This window comes from Stegodyphus dumicola, chromosome 2, assembly GCF_044657685.1.
Source record: "Stegodyphus dumicola isolate Sdum_Otavi_A_Nest chromosome 2, ASM4465768v1".
Lineage (NCBI taxonomy): Eukaryota > Metazoa > Arthropoda > Arachnida > Araneae > Eresidae > Stegodyphus > Stegodyphus dumicola.
This window is the reverse complement of record NC_140769.1, coordinates 133,902,420-133,922,315: the sequence shown is the minus strand read 5'-3', so window position 1 is coordinate 133,922,315 and position 19,896 is coordinate 133,902,420. Positions and strand designations below refer to the sequence as shown.

Sequence of the window (19,896 nt, the reverse complement as noted above, 5' to 3'; positions counted from 1 at the left end):
ACAGTCTCCGTTACTATCCCCCCTTTTATAAATGAAAGAAAATAAAGTAAATGCTTTCAACAGCATAACACTTTCTTATCATGGTTTATTGCCCACCAGCGACCGAGCGGTAAAGTCGCTGAACACTGGTAGTTCGGTCCGAGGTTCGAATCCCGCGAACGGGCTGGCTGCATGGGATTTTCGTGGTTTTCCCCATATGTATACGAGCCAGTTTTCCTTAGAAAGTCCTCCACGAAGGCATCCCTCCCCTTAGGCAGATAGCCCTCGAGACTTTGTCGTAATTAAATAACCAAACCTATCATGGTTTATTTTGCATGGATGTCATTACATAGAAATATATAATTATTTTGGTTTTAACGTTATGCATTTTAGGACCAGTAGTTGGCAAAGTGTGGCTCAGGAGACAATTTTTCTAGTCTCGCGATGCGATTTGAAATTATTGTGATAATTATATATGCTTACATGTAAATACTAATTAATCTATAATTAAGAATTAATTATTAGCAGCTATATATGCTTATTTATTATTACTTCATTATTATACTCTTTTCCTCTCGAAATCTCTTTTTCCATCTTTCGTTTATCAGAGTAACTAACTATACGCATGTGAGTCTTGTTAGATCGAAACTACTAGATGCATGTTGATCGGGAGACTTAAACATTTGGAAAACACTACATAAGACTACATGGAATCTTTCAGTAAACGAATACACATCCCTTCATTTTCATCATTTCAATCAAAACGTATTTTCTTAAAACGTCAACATGGTGCCTCTAGCTATGATACTCGTCTGAAACAGAAAGTAATGTAATTTCGAGATGTGTTCTATTTCGGTCTTATCCTTTTGCGAGGATAATGTACTTATACCATTGCAGCTGATAGATGTTAATTAAACTATATCTCACTACATTGATTCTTGAAAATTAAGACAATGACATTTTTGTTTCTTGAGATAGTAACTGGAACAATATTCTGTGCAGTCAAAGGTAACAAATGCAGACGAACATAAAAATATATCAAGCACTAATAAAAATATATCAAGCAATCTAATAAAAGTAAAATAGCTTCCTTATATTAATCAAAAAGACGCACCCAGACCCTGATTTTTGATGAAGCAAAGAAGGTTTAATATGTTGCGATGACCCCATGCTGCTATGGGTAAAGTAAAAGAGACTGGCATGCTGTGAACAAGTTTGTCGTAGTAGGGAGTCTCCCTTTAGCAATAAAGTGGCGCTGAAAGATGCTTCAGATCTTTCAATGGATTGCCCATGTATATATCTGACCCATGTTTCAAACCTGGTAAGCACTTGATATCCCTTGTTTCTACGTGTTTTCTCTTTGAACCAATTCCATATTGGAGTACGTTTTTATTCAATAAATAAATATTGAACCTCATTGCAAGCTTGGAAAATCTAGGTACACTGTTGGAAAGTATTGTCACGATTTATACTGGTACTTTAGTTTCATTCTGTTTCAGTTACATTGTTAAATGAACATGATATTTTATATTCCGTTACAGTAGGATCGGTATAATGATTCCATTAATGGATGGTGATGCATTTATCAGTCATATTCAAGAACAACTTTTGAGGAGATTGAGGTGTTATCTTTGAGGATATTGCCTAATTCTTTCTACGACAAACAGCTCTCAAGTGCTTTACTATAATATATTACATCTGCTAGTTCCCATCGCTCATCAGTTCAAGTGTCTTAGAACTCCCAAAAGAGAGACTGTCAAGCATTAAATTATTATAATTCTGATCAACTGCATCTGTAGAATCGTTAGGTTATTTTTGAAGCAGGAGATGTGAAAGATGTGCAATGCCCTCACCAGGACTCGAACCTAAACCTCTCGAATACGCGCCGAGTTTGCTACTGTTACACCATGTAGGTATGCAGAATTCCTTTTAAAGGGCGATTGGGGATTAAGAGACCCATCACCAAATCCTGGTGGCAAAGAATCATCATCCACCACCTTTCAGTGCAAGCGCCACTGTAGAGCTATTAGATTTTTTTTCGAAGTCAGGAAACTGAAGAAATGTGTAGTGGACTCGAACCTGGACCTCCGGGACTCGAACCGAACCGCCTAACCTCTCCGGGTCCGCCGGGACTCGAACCTGAACCTCTCGAATACGGGCCAAATGTGCTAACGTTACACCATTAAGGCATGCAGAAAGGAGGGAGAAAATACCTTCTATCCATCTAAAAACACAGAAATACCATCTAAAAACACAGAATCTGAGGTTTCAAAATGCAAATCTTTTCCCCCAGTTAAAGCAAGGCGTTTTCGAATCTTCATTAAATAATTGCATTGAATACTATCCTTAATTAAGACACAATAACACGCCGAATAAATACTAATTCAGAAGTCAAACAACAAAAATCAGCGTTATATTTACAAAATGTTCACAGAACTAGTTTCGATGGTTTTACCGAACCACCATCCTCAGCTGCAAAACCGCAAATGAACAAGATAGGAAATAATGATTAGATAAGATAAGAAAGCTGAACAAGAATAAGCAAGTGGCGCCATCTGTTGGTGAAACCAGAACTAAAACATAATTTCTTTAAAGGCCGAAGGCAAATTTGGATTGGAATTAGGATCGTTAACTAGAACAGAAATATTTTTATGAATGTGAAATGCCTCTAGAAAATCCAGTTCTCCAATGGAAGATGTTTTTTGAATAATTTTGGCAGCAGAAAAATTAAAAGTGTGGTTTTCGGACCAACAATGTTGAACAACAGAAGTCTTCTGTGTTTCCTTTTTTCTAACATATGCCTCATGTTCCTTGACGCGAAATTTTAAGGCTCTCTTAGTTTGACCAATGTAAATTAAACCACACTGGCAAGGAATCCTATAAATACCCCAGGAATTCATATCCGGAATGGGGTCCTTGAATATGGAACTCGAAATTTTATTGATGGGAGAATAAACAACCCGAAAGTTAAATTTCTGCAAAATATGTGCAACTTTATAGCTAATTGATGGAAAGGAGGGAATGACAACAGAATTTTTATAATCTCCTAAAACAAGAGTGTGCCTTTTAAGTGTGTTGAGATGAGAATTTTTTAACTGCTTGATTAATAATGTTGGGTGAAAAGCCCCTGTCAATAGCTATTGCTTTTAAATAATTTAGTTCTTCATCAAGGGCTAGTTGTTGGTCCGAAAACCACACTTTCAATTTTTCTGCTGCCAAAATTATTCAAAAAACATCTTCCATTGGAGAACTGGATTTTCTAGAGGCATTTCACATTCATAAAAGTATTTCTGTTCTAGTTAACGATCCTAATTCCAATCCAAATTTGCCTTGGCCTTTAAAGAAATTATGTTTTAGTTCTAGTTTCACCAACAGATGGCGCCCCTTGCTTATTCTTGTCCAAGCTTTCTTATTTTATCTAATCATTATTTCCTATCTTGTTCATTTGCGGTTTTGCAGCTGAGGATGGTGGTTCGGTAAAACCATCGAAACTAGTTCTGTGAAAATTTTGTAATTATAACGCTGATTTTAGTTGTTTGATTTCTGAATTAGTACTATCCTTAACTTACTAAATACTATCCAAAATGGGTTAATGGTGGGCTTAGTGATTAAGACAAAGTCTAAAGAAGATTTCATTGTGTATTTTCTTAGAGAAACTTGCTGGTATTCAAGTTACATGCATGGAAACCCATGAAAACGCCCAGGCATCTAACCTGTTTGTCAAGTATTGAATCGGTCCGAAATACCACAGATCAGCAGTCTTACTCAGTTTCTGGTGGGTCTACTCAAAATCGGGGAAGGGGCATAAGTTTAAACAAAAATATTTATTTTCCAAATGTTAAAAGTTCTGCTTTTCGGAAAAAATATTATAGATTTGTCCAAATGTTCCACTCATTTATTTTTAATTTTTTTATGCTTTTAGCTCATAATTAATTTGTAATTGCCTCAATATAGCAACCAAATAAATACAATCATTATCTGAATTTATGTTATGATAAATCGCCAATGAATTAATGTTATTTTAAACATATCAGTCCAGCATTTTCATGGAATAACCTGGGGTAAATAGTTCTTTTTTTTTTTTTTTTTTTTTTTTTTTTTTTTTTTTTAAATTTGTGTGTGTGTGTTTCCTTTTAGAAAATAAATATTTCTTCCAAAACTATGAGTAGCTTCCAGTTTAAAGGTATCACAAATATTTCAATATTTTTAATTAGACGCACAAAAATGAACATATTGATTATAAAAAGGCTTCGCATTATCACAATGGGTTTCGTTTTTCGTTATAAAATAAAACGCTTTACAGTTTTGAAGTATAGAATAATGACAAAACCAGGAAATTTCAAAAATTATGTAAAGAACATTTTGGAAATCCAACTTGATATGAAAGAGATTCTCAGTCGTATTTTAGAATTTATTTTAAAACTGGTTTACTTAATTAGAAAGTTATAATTAAAACTGGTTTACTTAATTAGAAAGGAAGTTGAGGCATATTGCAACTGCTTTTATTTCTGAGCAGCCTGTACTTTTTTACATAGAACCAGATGACCTCGCTGAATCTATACATTAACTTTTGATATTTATTTATTTATTAGAAATTCACTTGGCAAAATTTTTGTTTCCGATTGAAATAAAAAGATTTCTATTTATAAGATAGAAAATATTTTCGTATTTATCAATAAATCTGGAGGTGGACAAAAACAAATAAATGTAATCAAGAAATATCTTTTACACAAAAATTATTTTATGAACCTAACTTCACAACTTATTCCTATTTGTATGGCCTAAAAATTCTTTTAAATTTAAACATTAACTAACTTTCGAATTACAATCAATTTTCATATCTAACTAAAACATCCACAAAGTTACTGTAACTGAATAGCTTAAACTGTTAAAAAAATGACAAATTGGCAACAAATGTTTAATGCATGAATATATTCTTTAACATTTGTAACTTTTTTTTTTTTTTTTTTTTTTTTCAAAGATAAAAAAGAATTCGGAAAATCGCTGACTAACTCAATGTTCATGCCTAAGCAAGTATTTAAATATTTAGGTCAGTTTATAGTGCATATTAACAAGTCTCCATTTTCATTAAATAACTAGAGGCGAGGGAAAAAACTGTGTATTCTTCTTGTGCAATAGCAGTAATGAGCATTATAATCGCGTGACACCGAAAGCTAATTGCTGACTCAATAACCACGACAAGTATTCCTTTTATTTTTGGCTAGATTAAATTGGCAACACGTCACGCATCTTTATGAGTGGTAACGCCCAGCAGCGTTGTGTCAGTTTCCAATTACATTTAAAATCAGAAGAATGTTGCTATTAGTAACTTCCGCTTTGCAAATCTTTCTTTTTCAGTTACATCTTCTAGGTTATATACACTGCGCAAAAAAACAAAAACAAAATGGGACATTTCTATATTTCCCGTTCATTCATCAAATTCAACTTGCGTTTGTTATGTCTCGATAGCGCGATTTAGGATATATATTAAATTTATATATAGCGTCATTCTAACATAGGTATTTTGACACAAAATCGGACTTTTTCTGAAATGACATGCCAAATTTTTTTCCCATGTTTCAATTCTACCACTCAAATTCTGACAAACTGCCAAGTTTTATAAAAATTGCAAGATTAGTTTTTAAAAAATTAGCTCTCAAAATTTTAGCTCGTCAGTGTTAATTGAATTTCACATATATTTATTAGTCTTTTTTTATTAAACTTATTTGATTCCTTCTTCCAGAATTCGAAACTTACGCTTAATACAAATATAATTCGCAAATTTTTTATGAAATGTTTTTAAAATTTGTATTTTTAAATATTTTTTTAATAAATTTTTCGAAAAACATATTTTCTAAGATATACAAGAATTTACAAACTGGAGCGTTTTGAAATTTGGCGTCTTGTTTTTGAGCGATAGTAACGCCAAATGTGGTTTAAACACTTTGTTAAAATCATTTTAAAGTATGAACGATGACTTTTTTTCCGCTCGTATGCAATGAAAAAAAAAAAAGTAAAATAGGTTGCTATAAATTAAGAAGTTCGCCAAGTGAATTATTCTTGGCGAAAACTGAAATCAAATACGCCAAGATAATAATTTGAATTTCTCCTTAAATTTGGCACGAAATTTACAAAATTTAATATTTAGGCATAATTTGAGTCGTAGAATCGAAATATGGAAAAAAATTGGCATGTCATTTTAGAAAAAGTCCGATTTTGTGTCAAAATACTTACTATGTTAGAATGATGCTATATACTAATCTAATGTATACCCTAAGTCGCGCTTTCGAGACGTGAAAAAGGCAAGTTAGATTTCGTCAATCGGCCCAGTAGAACCGGAGATAAGGAACGGTCTTTTTTTTTTTTTTTTTTTTCTTCCTCCCCTGTTAAGAAAGTTCATTTCGATAACCTGAAGAATTTTGTTCTTACTGTTGAAGAACAAAAGACTCATAAAACAAGAGTGAGAAAGAACGTTTTAATCTGATGACGAATATACTTCAATCAAACATCGCCTACTTTTGATTAGAGAATTACTTTAAGTATTGTTACAAGAATGGAATTTTCGACAAAGAGCTCTTCCAAAAATAGCTGTCTAATAATATACCTCTCACTGCCATCACGATTTCACGTCTTTATTTGAAAAGACTGGACACGAATGAAAAACGTGTGTCATGTTCATAATATTAGGAAGCTCATATTTATGTCATCATGTCTGTATATTCTAAATCAGTGTAGCGCTCGAATGCTCAAAGAATGAAATGTTTTAGATTTAGAGCATAGCGCCGATTAGACACTCTATTTGCTCAAAACATTAAAGTATCAGCTTAATTACTGTCGGCAGCTATAAAAAAACTAAAATAATCACAATAAATCATAGGTTCTTATATTTCAGCTTCAATGTAATTTAGGATTAATTAACTCTAAAATCAGGTCAAAATAAATTAGGGATTAATGTTCTCTAATTGCTGTTTATCATGTCTTGTTCTAGTTCTTGATGGGGTGCTTCAGAAATATTTTTTTAGATTGTTTACAAGTGTAACTCTAGCGTGCGGAAGGAAAACAAAAAAAAAAAAAAAAAAAAAAAAAAAGGCAAACAAACATTAAGTTATATGTTTAAAACTTGTCGCATACCTTAACCTTAGAAATACGCATAACAGAGTTTTTCAGAATTTTTTGACCGCTACGTTACGCTTTCTAATCTTCTCTGTTTCAAAGATAAAAATAGATTGATTCTCTTTTGGAATTTTGACATTTAATCCAAAATTTTGAAATCTGCAGTGTACGGTCTTGGAGCTTACGTATACCTCATATTCACAATGATCAATTTTAATTGTCTCAGACAAATTCGTTTTGTCACCCAAATCCAGGTTTTTTTTCAATTCTTTTATTTGGTGTTGCCGATTCGCTGTCTTTGCCAGCTTCATTTTTAGTCAACTGAATTTTTTGATACATATTCCTCGATTTAGAAATTCCTCCTTTCGCTAAGTGTCCAGCTGATTTTTTTATAATTTCTAAACAAATGCTATCTTTCACGTTAACGAATTGTCTTTAATTGTCACGTTAACGACTTGTCTTTAATTGTCACGTTAACGAATTGCCTTTAATTGTCACGTTAACGAATTGTCTTTAATTGTCACGTTAACGAATTGTCACTTTTTTCTAGGTGACTAGTTACTTACTTGTCATCCTATGCAAATTACTTAACTTACTTAGATAAATCAGAATTAAAAAAAAAAAAAAAAATCAGAAATGTTTCAGATTTTAAATTACGTCCAAAGGGACGTTTTTTTAACGTTTTGTGTGTTACCTTTATTTATTAAATATCATGTTCTTTGCATTTAAACCATAAAATTTAGTTCAATAGCAATGTCGCAAAATAATTTTAAAATGAGCCTATCTTTAGAATTTCCGATACACAGTTCGACTCGCTGGAGATAAAAGGTTCCCCCCCCCAATAGAGTGTTGCCATTGCTCGCTTTTAAATCGTTGAGTTGGTTACTCAAAAATTCGTTAAAGCTTAACAAACTATGAAATTGATAATAAAACAAATTCCAAATTTCAAATTTGGGATTTCAGATGCCCATATTCGCAGCAGGATTACGTCATTCAAAATTGGATGGCTCTAGATACCGTTCTTTTATCACAATGCGAGAAATAACATACATTAATGCAGATTTTTCATTATTTAATTTCTTCAAATATAATGCAGGACTCTAGCATGTTGTGACAACAATTTGGAAAGTGAACCGACATTTATAGGAGTCCGACGCAAAATGCCAAAACGAAAGTAATAGTCCTTCGGGACTCAAATTCCTTTGGACTAAAAAAAAAAAAAAAAAAAAAAAAAATTGAAAGCTTTCAGATTTTAAATTATGTCCAAACGGCGTTTTTTTTTACCGTTTTGTGTGTTACTTTTATTTATTAAATATCATGCTCTTCGAACTCAAACCATAAAATCCAATTCAACAGCAATATCACAAAATAATTTTAAAATGAGCTTATCCTTAGGATTTCCGATACACAGCCTGGAAACAAAAATATTTTTTCTTTCCAACGTTGCCATTGCTCGCTTTTAAATCCTAGAGTTTATTAACCAAAAATTCGTTAAAGATTTACAAAATATGAAATCGATAATAAAACAAATACTAAATTTCAAATTTGGGCTTTCAGATGCCCATATTCGCAGTAGGATTACGTCATTCAAAACTGGATGTCCTATGTACCGTTGTTCTATCACAATGCGAAGAACATACATACATTTAGGCAGATTCTTTATTATTTAATTTCTTTAAATATAATACGGAGCCATAATATTTGGTGGCAACAATTTGAAAAGTGAAACAACGCTTCTCGTGAATCAACGCAAAATGCCAAAACGAAATTAATAGTCTTTCTAGGCAAATGCACCTTTGGACTAACAAATATGTTCAAAGGTACTTATCAAGTTCAATAAAAGATCAACTTTAGATAATATCTCACGTATCAAACTACTAATTTTAAATATTAAAAAGGCATTAAGTATAAACCTTGCGAGCTTACCATTTTTAATTCCAAATATATAGCAAAAACATGGTAGAGTTAAAAGATTAAAAAGATTTTATTGACTACTGTTGAAACTAAATAACGTTTGCATAATCCGAGTTCAGAAAACAAAACATTTATTTTACATATTTTAAAGAAATAACGTTCTGAAACAACATGTTTCATCTACACAATCAATCGACGCTCTCACCAGAGCATTACGCCATCGAACCTGGCACACATCCAAAAGTTCAAATTGAAGAATTACAGAAGCGTTATTGCCACACAAGAAAAGACATATAGTTACAACTTCACACAATAATAAAACAAAAACACACTTTTGAAAAATAGACAATAATAATAAAAATAGTAATAATAAAATTCTTAACAATATTTTCTCGATTATGCAACATCCTCCCCCCTTTTTGAGTCAGTGGCAAACGACTCAAAAACATATGTTATCCTATTAAAAAGGTCTAGTACATTAGGCTTCTTAACAAGCCGTCCTGACGACGTAAATTTCTGTTTTATATGTTGTACGTCAGTCTGATCGTTTTTCTTATTGTCGTTAACGTTAGGCTCTTCAACTAAATAATTTTCATGTAGTTGTATCTCTAGTGGATAAATGCGCTGAACGGGCCTTATGAAAATCTTTTACCCAAAGGCCAATACAAGCGTTTTTTGAAATCATCGCCTATTAAGACTATCTCCCCAATTTTAGGCAACCGGGTTACTTTATTTTGTGGTTATTTCATTATTAATTGCCCCAAATATTCTTTTCGGAAACGGTTCCTTAAATCTTTAAGAAGTTTTGTGCGGTATTTAATTCTTCTCAAAAAATGCTGAGAGTCAATTTTATCTATATCTGCTACATTCGAAGTACAATTTTCAATTAAAAACATTGACGGAGTTAAAGGGGATAGCATCTTCAGAGTTCTCCGAAATATATGTTAAAGGTCGAGAATTAATTACCGACTCACAGTCGCAAATTAAGGTTTCCAGTTCTTCATAAGATAAAACCGATTTTCCCAAAGAACGTCTTAAAAGTTCTTTAACGACGCGAACTAGCCGTTCTCCCCAAACTCCCCACCAGGAGGCTGTTGGTGGATTGAATTTCCATACTATTCTCTTTATTTTTGCCTCATTCTCTATTATGTCCCAGTTAAGTTTAGACATTTCGTTATACGTTCCTCGGAAGTTAGTTCCATTGTCAGAATAAATGGTTCGTGGTCTGCCACGTCTGGCTATGAATCGTCTTAAAGCCAAAAGAAAAGATTCTGTTGATAACGAAGTCACCAGTTCTAGATGGATTGCCCTGTACACAGCGCATGTGAAGAGTGCCATCCAAACCTTCTTACCGTCTTTCAAAAGCAATGGGCCAGCTAAATCCACTCCCAAAATTTCAAAAGCCCTATAATAATCTCCTACGCGATCTTCAGGAAGAGGAGTCACTTCGCAAGACATCGGTTTCGCTTTATATCGTTGACATATTACACACCCTTTTAACACATTACGCACAGTTTTACGTTGTTTTAGTATCCAGAAGCTTTTTCTTAAAATAGATTGAAGCATTTGAGTTCCAGCATGACAATGTTTCTTATGAAATGACTCAATTAACAATGTAGTAAAGATACATTTACTCGGTAACAAAATTGGTGTTAAAAATTCAGAATTGTCTTTACGTTCCAATATTCTAGTTTTAACTCTTATAATATTTTCATTATCAATGAATACATCAAGTGGATTAAGAGCTCCAATGTCAGAGAAATTTGAGCTTTGAACCAACCGAATCAAAACTTTTTCGGAATTTATGATTTCAGCAACAGTTAGTTTAGATTCTTTACACAAATTTGACTTCTTCCTACAGTTAGAAATAAAACGTAACACCCAACCGGTTACACGAATAATTTCCTCATAATCAGAAACTCTTTCTGCATACCAAGGAGTGGTATCCTCTGAAAAGTTAACATTAATAAGTTTTACCTTCCTCTTTTCCAAGTCAGCTTCGCTCGGGTGACAAACAATATTGGTAGGCCAAAATTCAGGGCTTTCTCTTAGCCAGAGAGGTCCCTAAAACCACTCCGAGTTAATCATTTGTTTAGCAGAGCAACCTCGAGATAACACATCTGCTGGGTTCATATTACCAGGCACATGCCTCCATGATTCAGGTTTTGTCAACTTAGTAATTTCTTTAACACGATTGCTTACAAAGTTTGACCAATTACCGGGATTTCTGATCCACCATAATGCGACTGTGGAATCACACCATAAAGTTACATTTATATCAAAATCATTAAGAGCTTTACAAACAGAATATAATAATCGGGATCCAATGCAACAGGACATTAATTCCAATCTAGGAATCGTCAAATTCTTAATAGGAGCTACTCTAGATTTTGCTCTTTAGAGAGTAATTTTTACACTGCATGAATCAACACTTTTCGCGAAAATACATCCTGCATAAGCATATTTGCAGGCATCGACAAATACATGCAATTCAACTGTTGCAAAGGTTCCAATGAATCGGGGTATTGCCACATTTTCAACAAGAGTATATCAGATAACCACACAAAAAATTTACTTACAAAATCATGAGGCAATACCTCGTCCCAAGAAAATTTCAACTTCCATGTTTCTTGTAACAAAAGTTTTGGAAGCAAAGTTATTGGTGCAAGTATTCCAATTGGATCAAAAATTGATTGTACAATAGACAGAATCAGTCTCTTAGTTACCTTAGTATCACAAGTTATCATATTTACATTTATATTACACCTTAAAGTATCATTGTCTAAATTCCACAATATTCCTAAAAGAGGTGTGTCCCCAGAATGTTTTGTAGTATATTTGGAAGCAACATTGCTCTCCCATCCCCTTAAATTAAATCTGCCTCTCGACATAAGACTTTTGGCCTTTTGAATTAAATCCTCTTGTTCCTCAATATTGTAAACACCCGTAATACAATTATCTACATAGAACGAATTTTTTAATTTGTCAGCCACATCTAAAAAGTCAGATGGACAACTATTCAAGAGATATTTAATAGACGCACCTAGTAGATAAGGGCTGCAGGGAACCCCAAAAACTACTCTGCAGTGCCTATACACTATTTCTCCCTCATCACTTGGATAGAAAAATCGCAAGTAATCTCTATCCTTCGGAGAAATTCCTAACTGCAAGAATGCTTTCTCTATGTCTGCACTCAGACCAATAGGAAAAAATCTCATTCTGTCTAAAATATTAGGGACTAATTCTATTAAATTAGGTCCTTTCAATAAACACTGATTCAAAGATGGTTTTCCCTTTTCACAAGATGAAGCATCAAAAACGGGTCTTACCTTAGTGCTTTCACTATTCATCTTAATAACCGGTCTGTGTGGTAAAAAGTGGCATTTATTGTTTAATTCCTTTTCCGGAACCTTTTCTATAATATTTAAATTTTCCCACTTTCTAAACACTTCTTGATATTCCTTCAAAGAATTATTTTCTTTTGCCCTCTTTATCATTTTTTGATGACGTGTCAAAGCAATGCTTTTATTATCTGATAAATTGGTAGATTCGCATTTCCAGGGTAATTCTAATTCATATCTACCATCGGGCCGAATAGATAATTTATTCTGAAAATCAATCTCATAGTCGCAATGAAGATTTTTCGTTTTACTATTTTCCGTCGGGTAGGAAATACCCAAAACTTCAAGCTCCCATAAAGATTTCAAAGAAGCATTATTTACATGTAAGGAAAGACTTATTAGGGCATTATCCCTGACAGTATCATTTTCTTTACCCATAACCGTCCAACCCAGTTTTGTTTTGACTGCAGTTAAACCAGAGGGTAATTCTAGGTATTCGTCAGTTAACAGTTTACCAATGACATCTGCACCTATCAATAAATCAATTTCACTTTCCTCGCAAAATGTGTCACTGACCTCAATTTTCCTGCTTTTCAATTCCTCTATAATCTAAGCATTCTTGATTGTTGGAACAAATCCACATATCTTTTTTTTCAGAAAAAGCTTCAAAACAACACCTAAATGTGTTATCTAAACTGCTTATGTCAGTAGCAAAAACAGAACGGGTTACAGGCGCAGTTTCCCTCCCCCCAAACAAACCATGAATTACTTTCTCCTGTCGAATAGGATCAGCCTTCATTCGCTTCATAATTTTCTCCCCAACGTATGATCGTTGGGATCCCGAATCCAAGAGAATCCCAATTTTTCTCTCTCGATCTTTAACTTTAATTAGAACACATAAAGTTTGCAAATAAACTTTCTCGCTCTTACTATTATTAGAAAGGGAAACATCCAACTTAGAGTCATTTTGTTTTACAGAACTAACATTCTGAGGACACATAAATTTTATATGATCACAACTGCAAATGGGGCATTTAATATTGGCTTTACATTGGTTTTTTTAAATGGGCAATTCTTAAACATGAAAAACAAACACCTTTCTTTTGTACAAGTTGCCTCTTTTCATTTAAGCTCATATTTTCAGCTTTAAAACACTTAGCACTCATATGAGGCTTACCACAAAATATACAAACATTTTGCTTACCTTTACTGGTTTCATTTGTACTTACCAGCGCGGCAGCTGTTGCTAAATCTGAATTACCTGAAATAACATTTTTATTAAGACGCTTAACAGAATGAGTAAATCCTGATTGTGTTAATCTAATCATTTCTTCCGATTCTACTTCATGCCTTAAAAAACACATTAGTTTTTCAAGCGTTCTTTCAGAACTCTTTTCTTGTCCCTGTTCAGAACTTCGACTCCGCTCCCAGGCACGTAGAATATTCTCAGGTAGGCACGACTCCACTAAAGGTCCCAAGAAATCAGCAAACTCTTCCTTGGTGCGTCCTAAGCTTTCCAGCGCTCGTAATTTACTTTCTATACTATCATAAAGTACTCCTAAGTCCGACGCCGTTCTGCCTGTTGTAGCATTCTTTGTAACAAGCCCAAGCAAATCTCTTACATAGATCTGCACCAGAAGGTCTTCTCTACCAAATCTTTCTTTCAGCTGCTCGATAGCTTTAGGATAATTCGCGGCGGTAACAGGAAAACTGTTCAAAAGTTGAGCTGCCTTTGAACCAGGTACTGCACTTTGCACTAAGTACAAAAATTTATCTTCCAGCACAATATCCGCATCTTCATGAATTTTGGAGAATTGGCTCCAAAAGCCTAAAAATTCTCTTGCATTTCCAGAAAATTTCAGTTCAAGTTTAGGAAGTTTGAACTTCCTGTTTTTATTTTCTTTAGGATCCGAAATCGAAACTGAAGCAATATCTGTAGTAACATTCATTGAATTCAATTGCCCAATTTTATTCTGAAGTTTCACCTTTAAAGCTATAAAGGAATCTCTGTATCCTTCAGCCGTATTAAATTCGTTCTCGAAATCAGCTTCCTTGGTTTGTTCTAAAACACTGCTTTGAGTACTGTCCAAGCGTTCAAATTTGTCAATTAGTTGCCCCAACAACACTTGCAATCTCTCAGGATCCGTACAAGTAGGCAATTCTTCTTCCACAATCTTCGTAGTTAACGTAAACGAAGTACGTTCACTTTTACGTTTTGCCTTTAACAACTCCATTTTAACAAAACGCCTAAATCAAAACTACTCGAAATCACACAAACGTCCTGTCAAACGGACGCCAAACTTTTATGTTGAAACGAAATAACGTTTGCATAATCCGAGTTCAGAAAACAAAACATTTATTTTACATATTTTAAAGAAATAACGTTCTGAAACAACATGTTTCATCTACACAATCAATCGACGCTCTCACCAGAGCATTACGCCATCGAACCTGGCACACATCCAAAAGTTCAAATTGAAGAATTACAGAAGCGTTGTTGCCACACAAGAAAAGACATATAGTTACAACTTCACACAATAATAAAACAAAAATACACTTTTGAAAAATAGACAATAATAATAAAAATAGTAATAATAAAATTCTTAACAATATTTTCTCTATTATGCAACAACTACAATGACTACATATTGAAAACACACTTTTGTCTTTTAAAAATAAATCTAGTTAATTTTTATGCTTTTCTATAATTAAATACAGTATTTTGTATATTTAATATATTCATTCGAAGCATAGTTTATAAGTGCTGTATTTTGGTGTTCCGCATGTGTTGCTTTTAAATCTATTTTATATACCTTATTTTCATTAACCATTTGAAATTATATATTCTATAGCGTTATCTAATCGGGCTCTGACAGGCCAACAAGGCAATTTTAAATATCCAAAGAAATCAGCTTGCGGCTAGATTTTGAAATGTCTAGGAATGCAATCTTGAAACACGGCCCACATCCCATTTTTTGGATTTAGTAAATAAAAATATATTTCTTTGTGTCTCTAATTCAAGTTCAGATTGCAGTTTTATTGAAAAATTGAGATAAAAGCGTTTTCGATGAAATAGTCAAACTATCAGAAATAAAACAATATACAGGAAACTGCAAAAGCATAAGCTCATTTAGAAATACATATTGTTAAAAACATTAACAGCTAAATCGATGCAAATATAAAATTTAAAATGTTCATTTATATTTGGTAATATACTATTTGGGGGATTTCGCGAAATCTTAACAGTCAGTCAAATTTCGTCAGAAAAATTCCATATTTGATGATTTAGGGAGGAGGACGTACTGCTGCCACCAAATATTATCGCCATGTATTATATTTAAAGGAACTAAATAATGAAGAATCTGCATGAATGTTTCTCACATTGTGAGAAAACAACGGTACCTTGAGCCATCAAATTTTGAATAACGTAATCCTCCAACTGAACATGGGCACTTGGAAGCCCGAATTTTGAATTTCGAATTGGTTTTATTATCTATTTCTTATTTTGTGAAACTTTAACGTAATTTTAATTAACAAACTCAACGATTTCAAAGCGAGAAATGGCAACACTATTATTATATAAAATATTTAAATAATAAAGAAATATTTTTATCTCCACCGCGCTAGACTGTGTATCGGAAATTATAAAGATATGTTGTTTTTAAATATTTTGCGATATTGTTGTTGAATTGAATTTTATGTGGTTTAACTGCGAAAAATATTATATTTAATAAATACAGGTAACACACAAAACGTAAAAAAACGCCCTTTTACGAGTAATATAAAATCTGAAAAATTTCAAATTTTCTTCTTTCTTTTTTTTACGTATTTCTGATTGAGTAGATTCGTATATTTTTTTGAGAAAACTGAGAGTTCGAGTTTAGGATATTTTCCTTGTCAGCAACGTTAGAGACAGTTCTCAAAATCCACGTTTTGCAGTATTAAAAAATAAAATCTCACTTTATTTAAGCATTTTAAATTCTATTAAAAGCTTCTTCAAAATACGATTGTTCACTGCTGCATCAAAGAGTTAAACTTTAAAAAGTTGTTCTTTTGAGAAAATTCTGTATCTACTGTTCACAGCCATTGGAATTCTATTAAAGACAAATAGCTTTGAGGAAGAATCTTCACACAGAGACTAATGCAAAAGTTGCTGAACACTCATTAACAGTGAAAACAAAACTTATAAGATTTCATCCTCCATGTCCGTTATGTGCAGTATTGTTTCCAGCCCAGTGACCCATCACCTGTTTATGATACGCTCGATGCAACTTCATCTTCAACTTTAGTATCGGATTTCGAATACATTTGAAAGGCAACTGTCTCATCAAGAAAATTATTCTCTTTAATGAAAGCATTTTCTTTTTCTCATTTATTGTTGCCAAATTTTCAGTCAAAATCTTGTCTATCTTATCTTTGGACTACTGTGGTAAGATCCTAGAGCTTTCAGCATCCGTTCTACACAGTGATACTTTTCATTTTGTTTACCTGGATAATAACATGCATGTATATGTATCTTCATCCATTTTTATTATTTTTACTTTATTATGTGCTCCACCATTAGGCGCTACACAGAAAAGAAAGGATAACTCGTGAAGGACTTCCTAAGGGATAATGGATCGTATTATCCACGTTACACAAGGGAAAAACCACGAAAACACCCATACAACCACCCCGCTCACCCGCACCGAACTACCAGTGTTCAGAGTCTTTAACAACACGGCAGCTGGTGGGCTATCTTCATCATTATCCATAAAAATATTAAACTTAATTTATCTAAAAGTTACATCACTAATAATTCCTGAAAAAGAGTAACAGATAAGATATTCACAGAAACACCGTAAAGACTAACGCTTTTCAGAGCAAGTAACGTGAAAAATTAAATATAACTTCACCAGGATTCGAACCACGTGTTTCGATCTACTAGCTGAATATGTTAATTGTTTATATCTCTCTTATAATGCAAATTTTAGCACATTTCATAGCCCTTGTAGTGTAAATGATTACCACAGTAAGTAGTCCTTTTGATGTAAATAGCATAGAATTGAGTTAAATTCTGGTTAAGTGATAATTTACCAGAATTTACTTACTCTTAGTTTGAGCCCTAACACTCACGAGCAGAGAGGAATGCGATAATTCTTTACACTCATTCTCATTTAAAATGGCGTCTGGGAGAGGCACAAAATTCATTCGACCAATCCTCATAGTGACAAGATATCGTCTACATCATTTTAGTTCGAATGCTACAGAAATTATTCCATTTTTTGGAGTAGGAAACTTGAAAAATTAAGTATACACTGATGATGATTTGAACTACTCAGCTTCCTGATATTAGTTGGATGTGCTAACCATTCACACCACAGGAGCACGCAAAGGAAAAAGCGATAATTCCTTATCAAACTAATTTCTAAAATGAATTGTTTGCCGGATTTTATGTTCAATAGATAGCTAAAGACGTTTGCTGAAGGAGAGATCTATAAAGGGGATTGACTTAATAACATTTGGTTTATATAACTGTCCAAAACTTTGGTGTAAACGCTAATAATCCAGATTTCATTTTATAACCAGCATGTAAGTATAACACTTCTAGCATTTAATTGCTATATAATGACGCTAGCAAAAAAAAAAAAAAAAAACTATAATGTTGCGTAAACTTTCCTATATAATCTGCATAAGTCCGAAACACGGTTAGCAATGTGTAAGCAAAGGGAGACCGGATTCGGAAATGTATGTATGTATGTATACATGTATATGCTTGTACGTATATGCTTGTCGTATATATGTACTTACATATGTATGTGTGCGTATAAACACACATATATATGCCCATACATATATACACACGTGCATACATACATACATTTCTGAATCCGGCCCAGATAACAGAAGAGTACCAAAAAGTCTATAAAATATGCTTACAAAAATTTGAAATTCTAATAGCAGAAAGAAAACTGCCCTTCATTATTAGCACTTCATTTATAATTCGGAATCATAAGTAAAAGCAATCTTATCATTAATAAAAATTTCTTCCTTTCATTAAAAATTTAATTAGATAGAGAAGTTAACTAAATATGCAATGATACAGTTGTCAGAAATTCAGTTCTCCACATTACAAGTAAAAACAAATATCACTTTTCTTCAAACCCCCCCCCCCGCTTAAACCATCAACCTTATTTTCCACATAAGCATACGAAGCAGAATAAAAATAGGAATTTTTATAGATTTGTATTAAAAGTAAAAGAAAACGTTTTGCTTACCCATAAATCATTAACAGCAGGATAAACCGTGTCTCCCATATTGGACAGAATAACTGACAAACTTTTTCATGCATGAAGTTTGACTCACGTCTGCTTAAGCATCTCCAAACTTCATGGAATTCCATACGAGTCAGTTAACGAACTTTTACGATTGCTGTAATCATTTTTCACCGGCAGTCTTCCCTGCGAAACAGTGGGTGTTCGATGCCGAACCCACGCTGGTGTGTCTCATAACATCCTTTGAAACCACCAACTAAGCGCAAAAAATAAAACTAGCTAACGAAAAGCGTACCTTTTCCAGTCAGCGAGAGGTTAGGGCGTACGGCCTTCGTCTACGCACGGCCGTGGAGTTTGCAAAAAGATGAATTTTGTTATATCATCAATGTTTCAACGCCTAGGGATTTCGTCGACTGTTTTTGAATGTTTAAAGAGTAAACAATGGGAAGGCATTCCGCTGTGCAAGGACTTTAACGGCACAGAACGCACTGCGCTCTGGTGTTGCTATTCTTTGTCTGTAAATAAAAACGCTTCGCAACACATGCAGAATGGATGGATTTTTTCGAAAATGTGTCAGATCTATTACCTTTTGTGCCGGTATATGTTACTGTGTAATGTCGTTTTCAACTGGATTTAAACGTTTATTATAGAGCCTTTTCTTTTGCCATGAAATCTAATTCATTTACCTCAAGGGCTCGAGAATAAAGCTTGAGGCCTTTTGCTGATTTTCTTCAGTGCCCAGATGCGAAATGGAGAGGGAAACGACGCGAGGGAAAAGAATATAATGCTTGTTTACAATGGCGCAGTCCATAAATTTTGATTTTTATAACCTCATTTTTCTCTTATATGGATTTCTGTAACTTCCTAGCATACCGGTGGTTATCTATTCATGATGCAGGACTTTGTCTGAAATGCTGTAAAAGTCAATGCCACAATAGGAATCTTTTTCCAGAAATTAGACATTATTAGTTCATTAGCTTATTATTAATTAATTTATTATCGTGATAATCCCTCGTAGTATTGTGTTTTTATGTTTATTGTATTGAATTATGTTCGTATGTAAAATCGCGAATGTAGTTTTCAACAATATATTCTTTGATTCAGAAGTCAAACAACAAAAATCAGCGTTAATTCACAAAATTTTCACAGGACTGGTTTCGATGGCTTTATTCGGCGTGTTATTGTGTCTTTAATATATTCTTTGTTATTGTTTAAATTAATAAAATAGGGAATAGTCTAGCAATAAAACAGATAACCCTGTGTGGAGAACCCTCATCTAACATCCTTTTAGTTCG

At 33.3% G+C, this 19,896-nt stretch overlaps 1 protein-coding gene and 1 long non-coding RNA gene across 4 annotated transcripts in view; one reads left to right on the top strand and one right to left on the bottom strand.

Moving 5' to 3' along the window:
- LOC146998583 (uncharacterized) overlaps nt 1–19,896 on the top strand; it is a 140,574-nt gene that overhangs the window by 39,826 nt on the left and 80,852 nt on the right. The gene's annotated exons all lie outside the window — the stretch shown is intronic.
- CalpC (calpain C) overlaps nt 1–19,896 on the bottom strand; it is a 159,458-nt gene that overhangs the window by 102,584 nt on the left and 36,978 nt on the right. Inside the window, exon 1 of one of the 3 annotated variants that reach the window (XM_035367714.2) lies at nt 18,605–18,971. The exons of the other annotated variants lie outside the window; for them this stretch is intronic. Within the exon in view, the coding sequence (XP_035223605.1) occupies nt 18,605–18,643 (39 nt within the window). The 5' untranslated portion in view covers nt 18,644–18,971. Of the gene's footprint in view, nt 1–18,604; nt 18,972–19,896 lie in introns of those variants that run through there. 3 annotated transcript variants of the gene reach the window in all.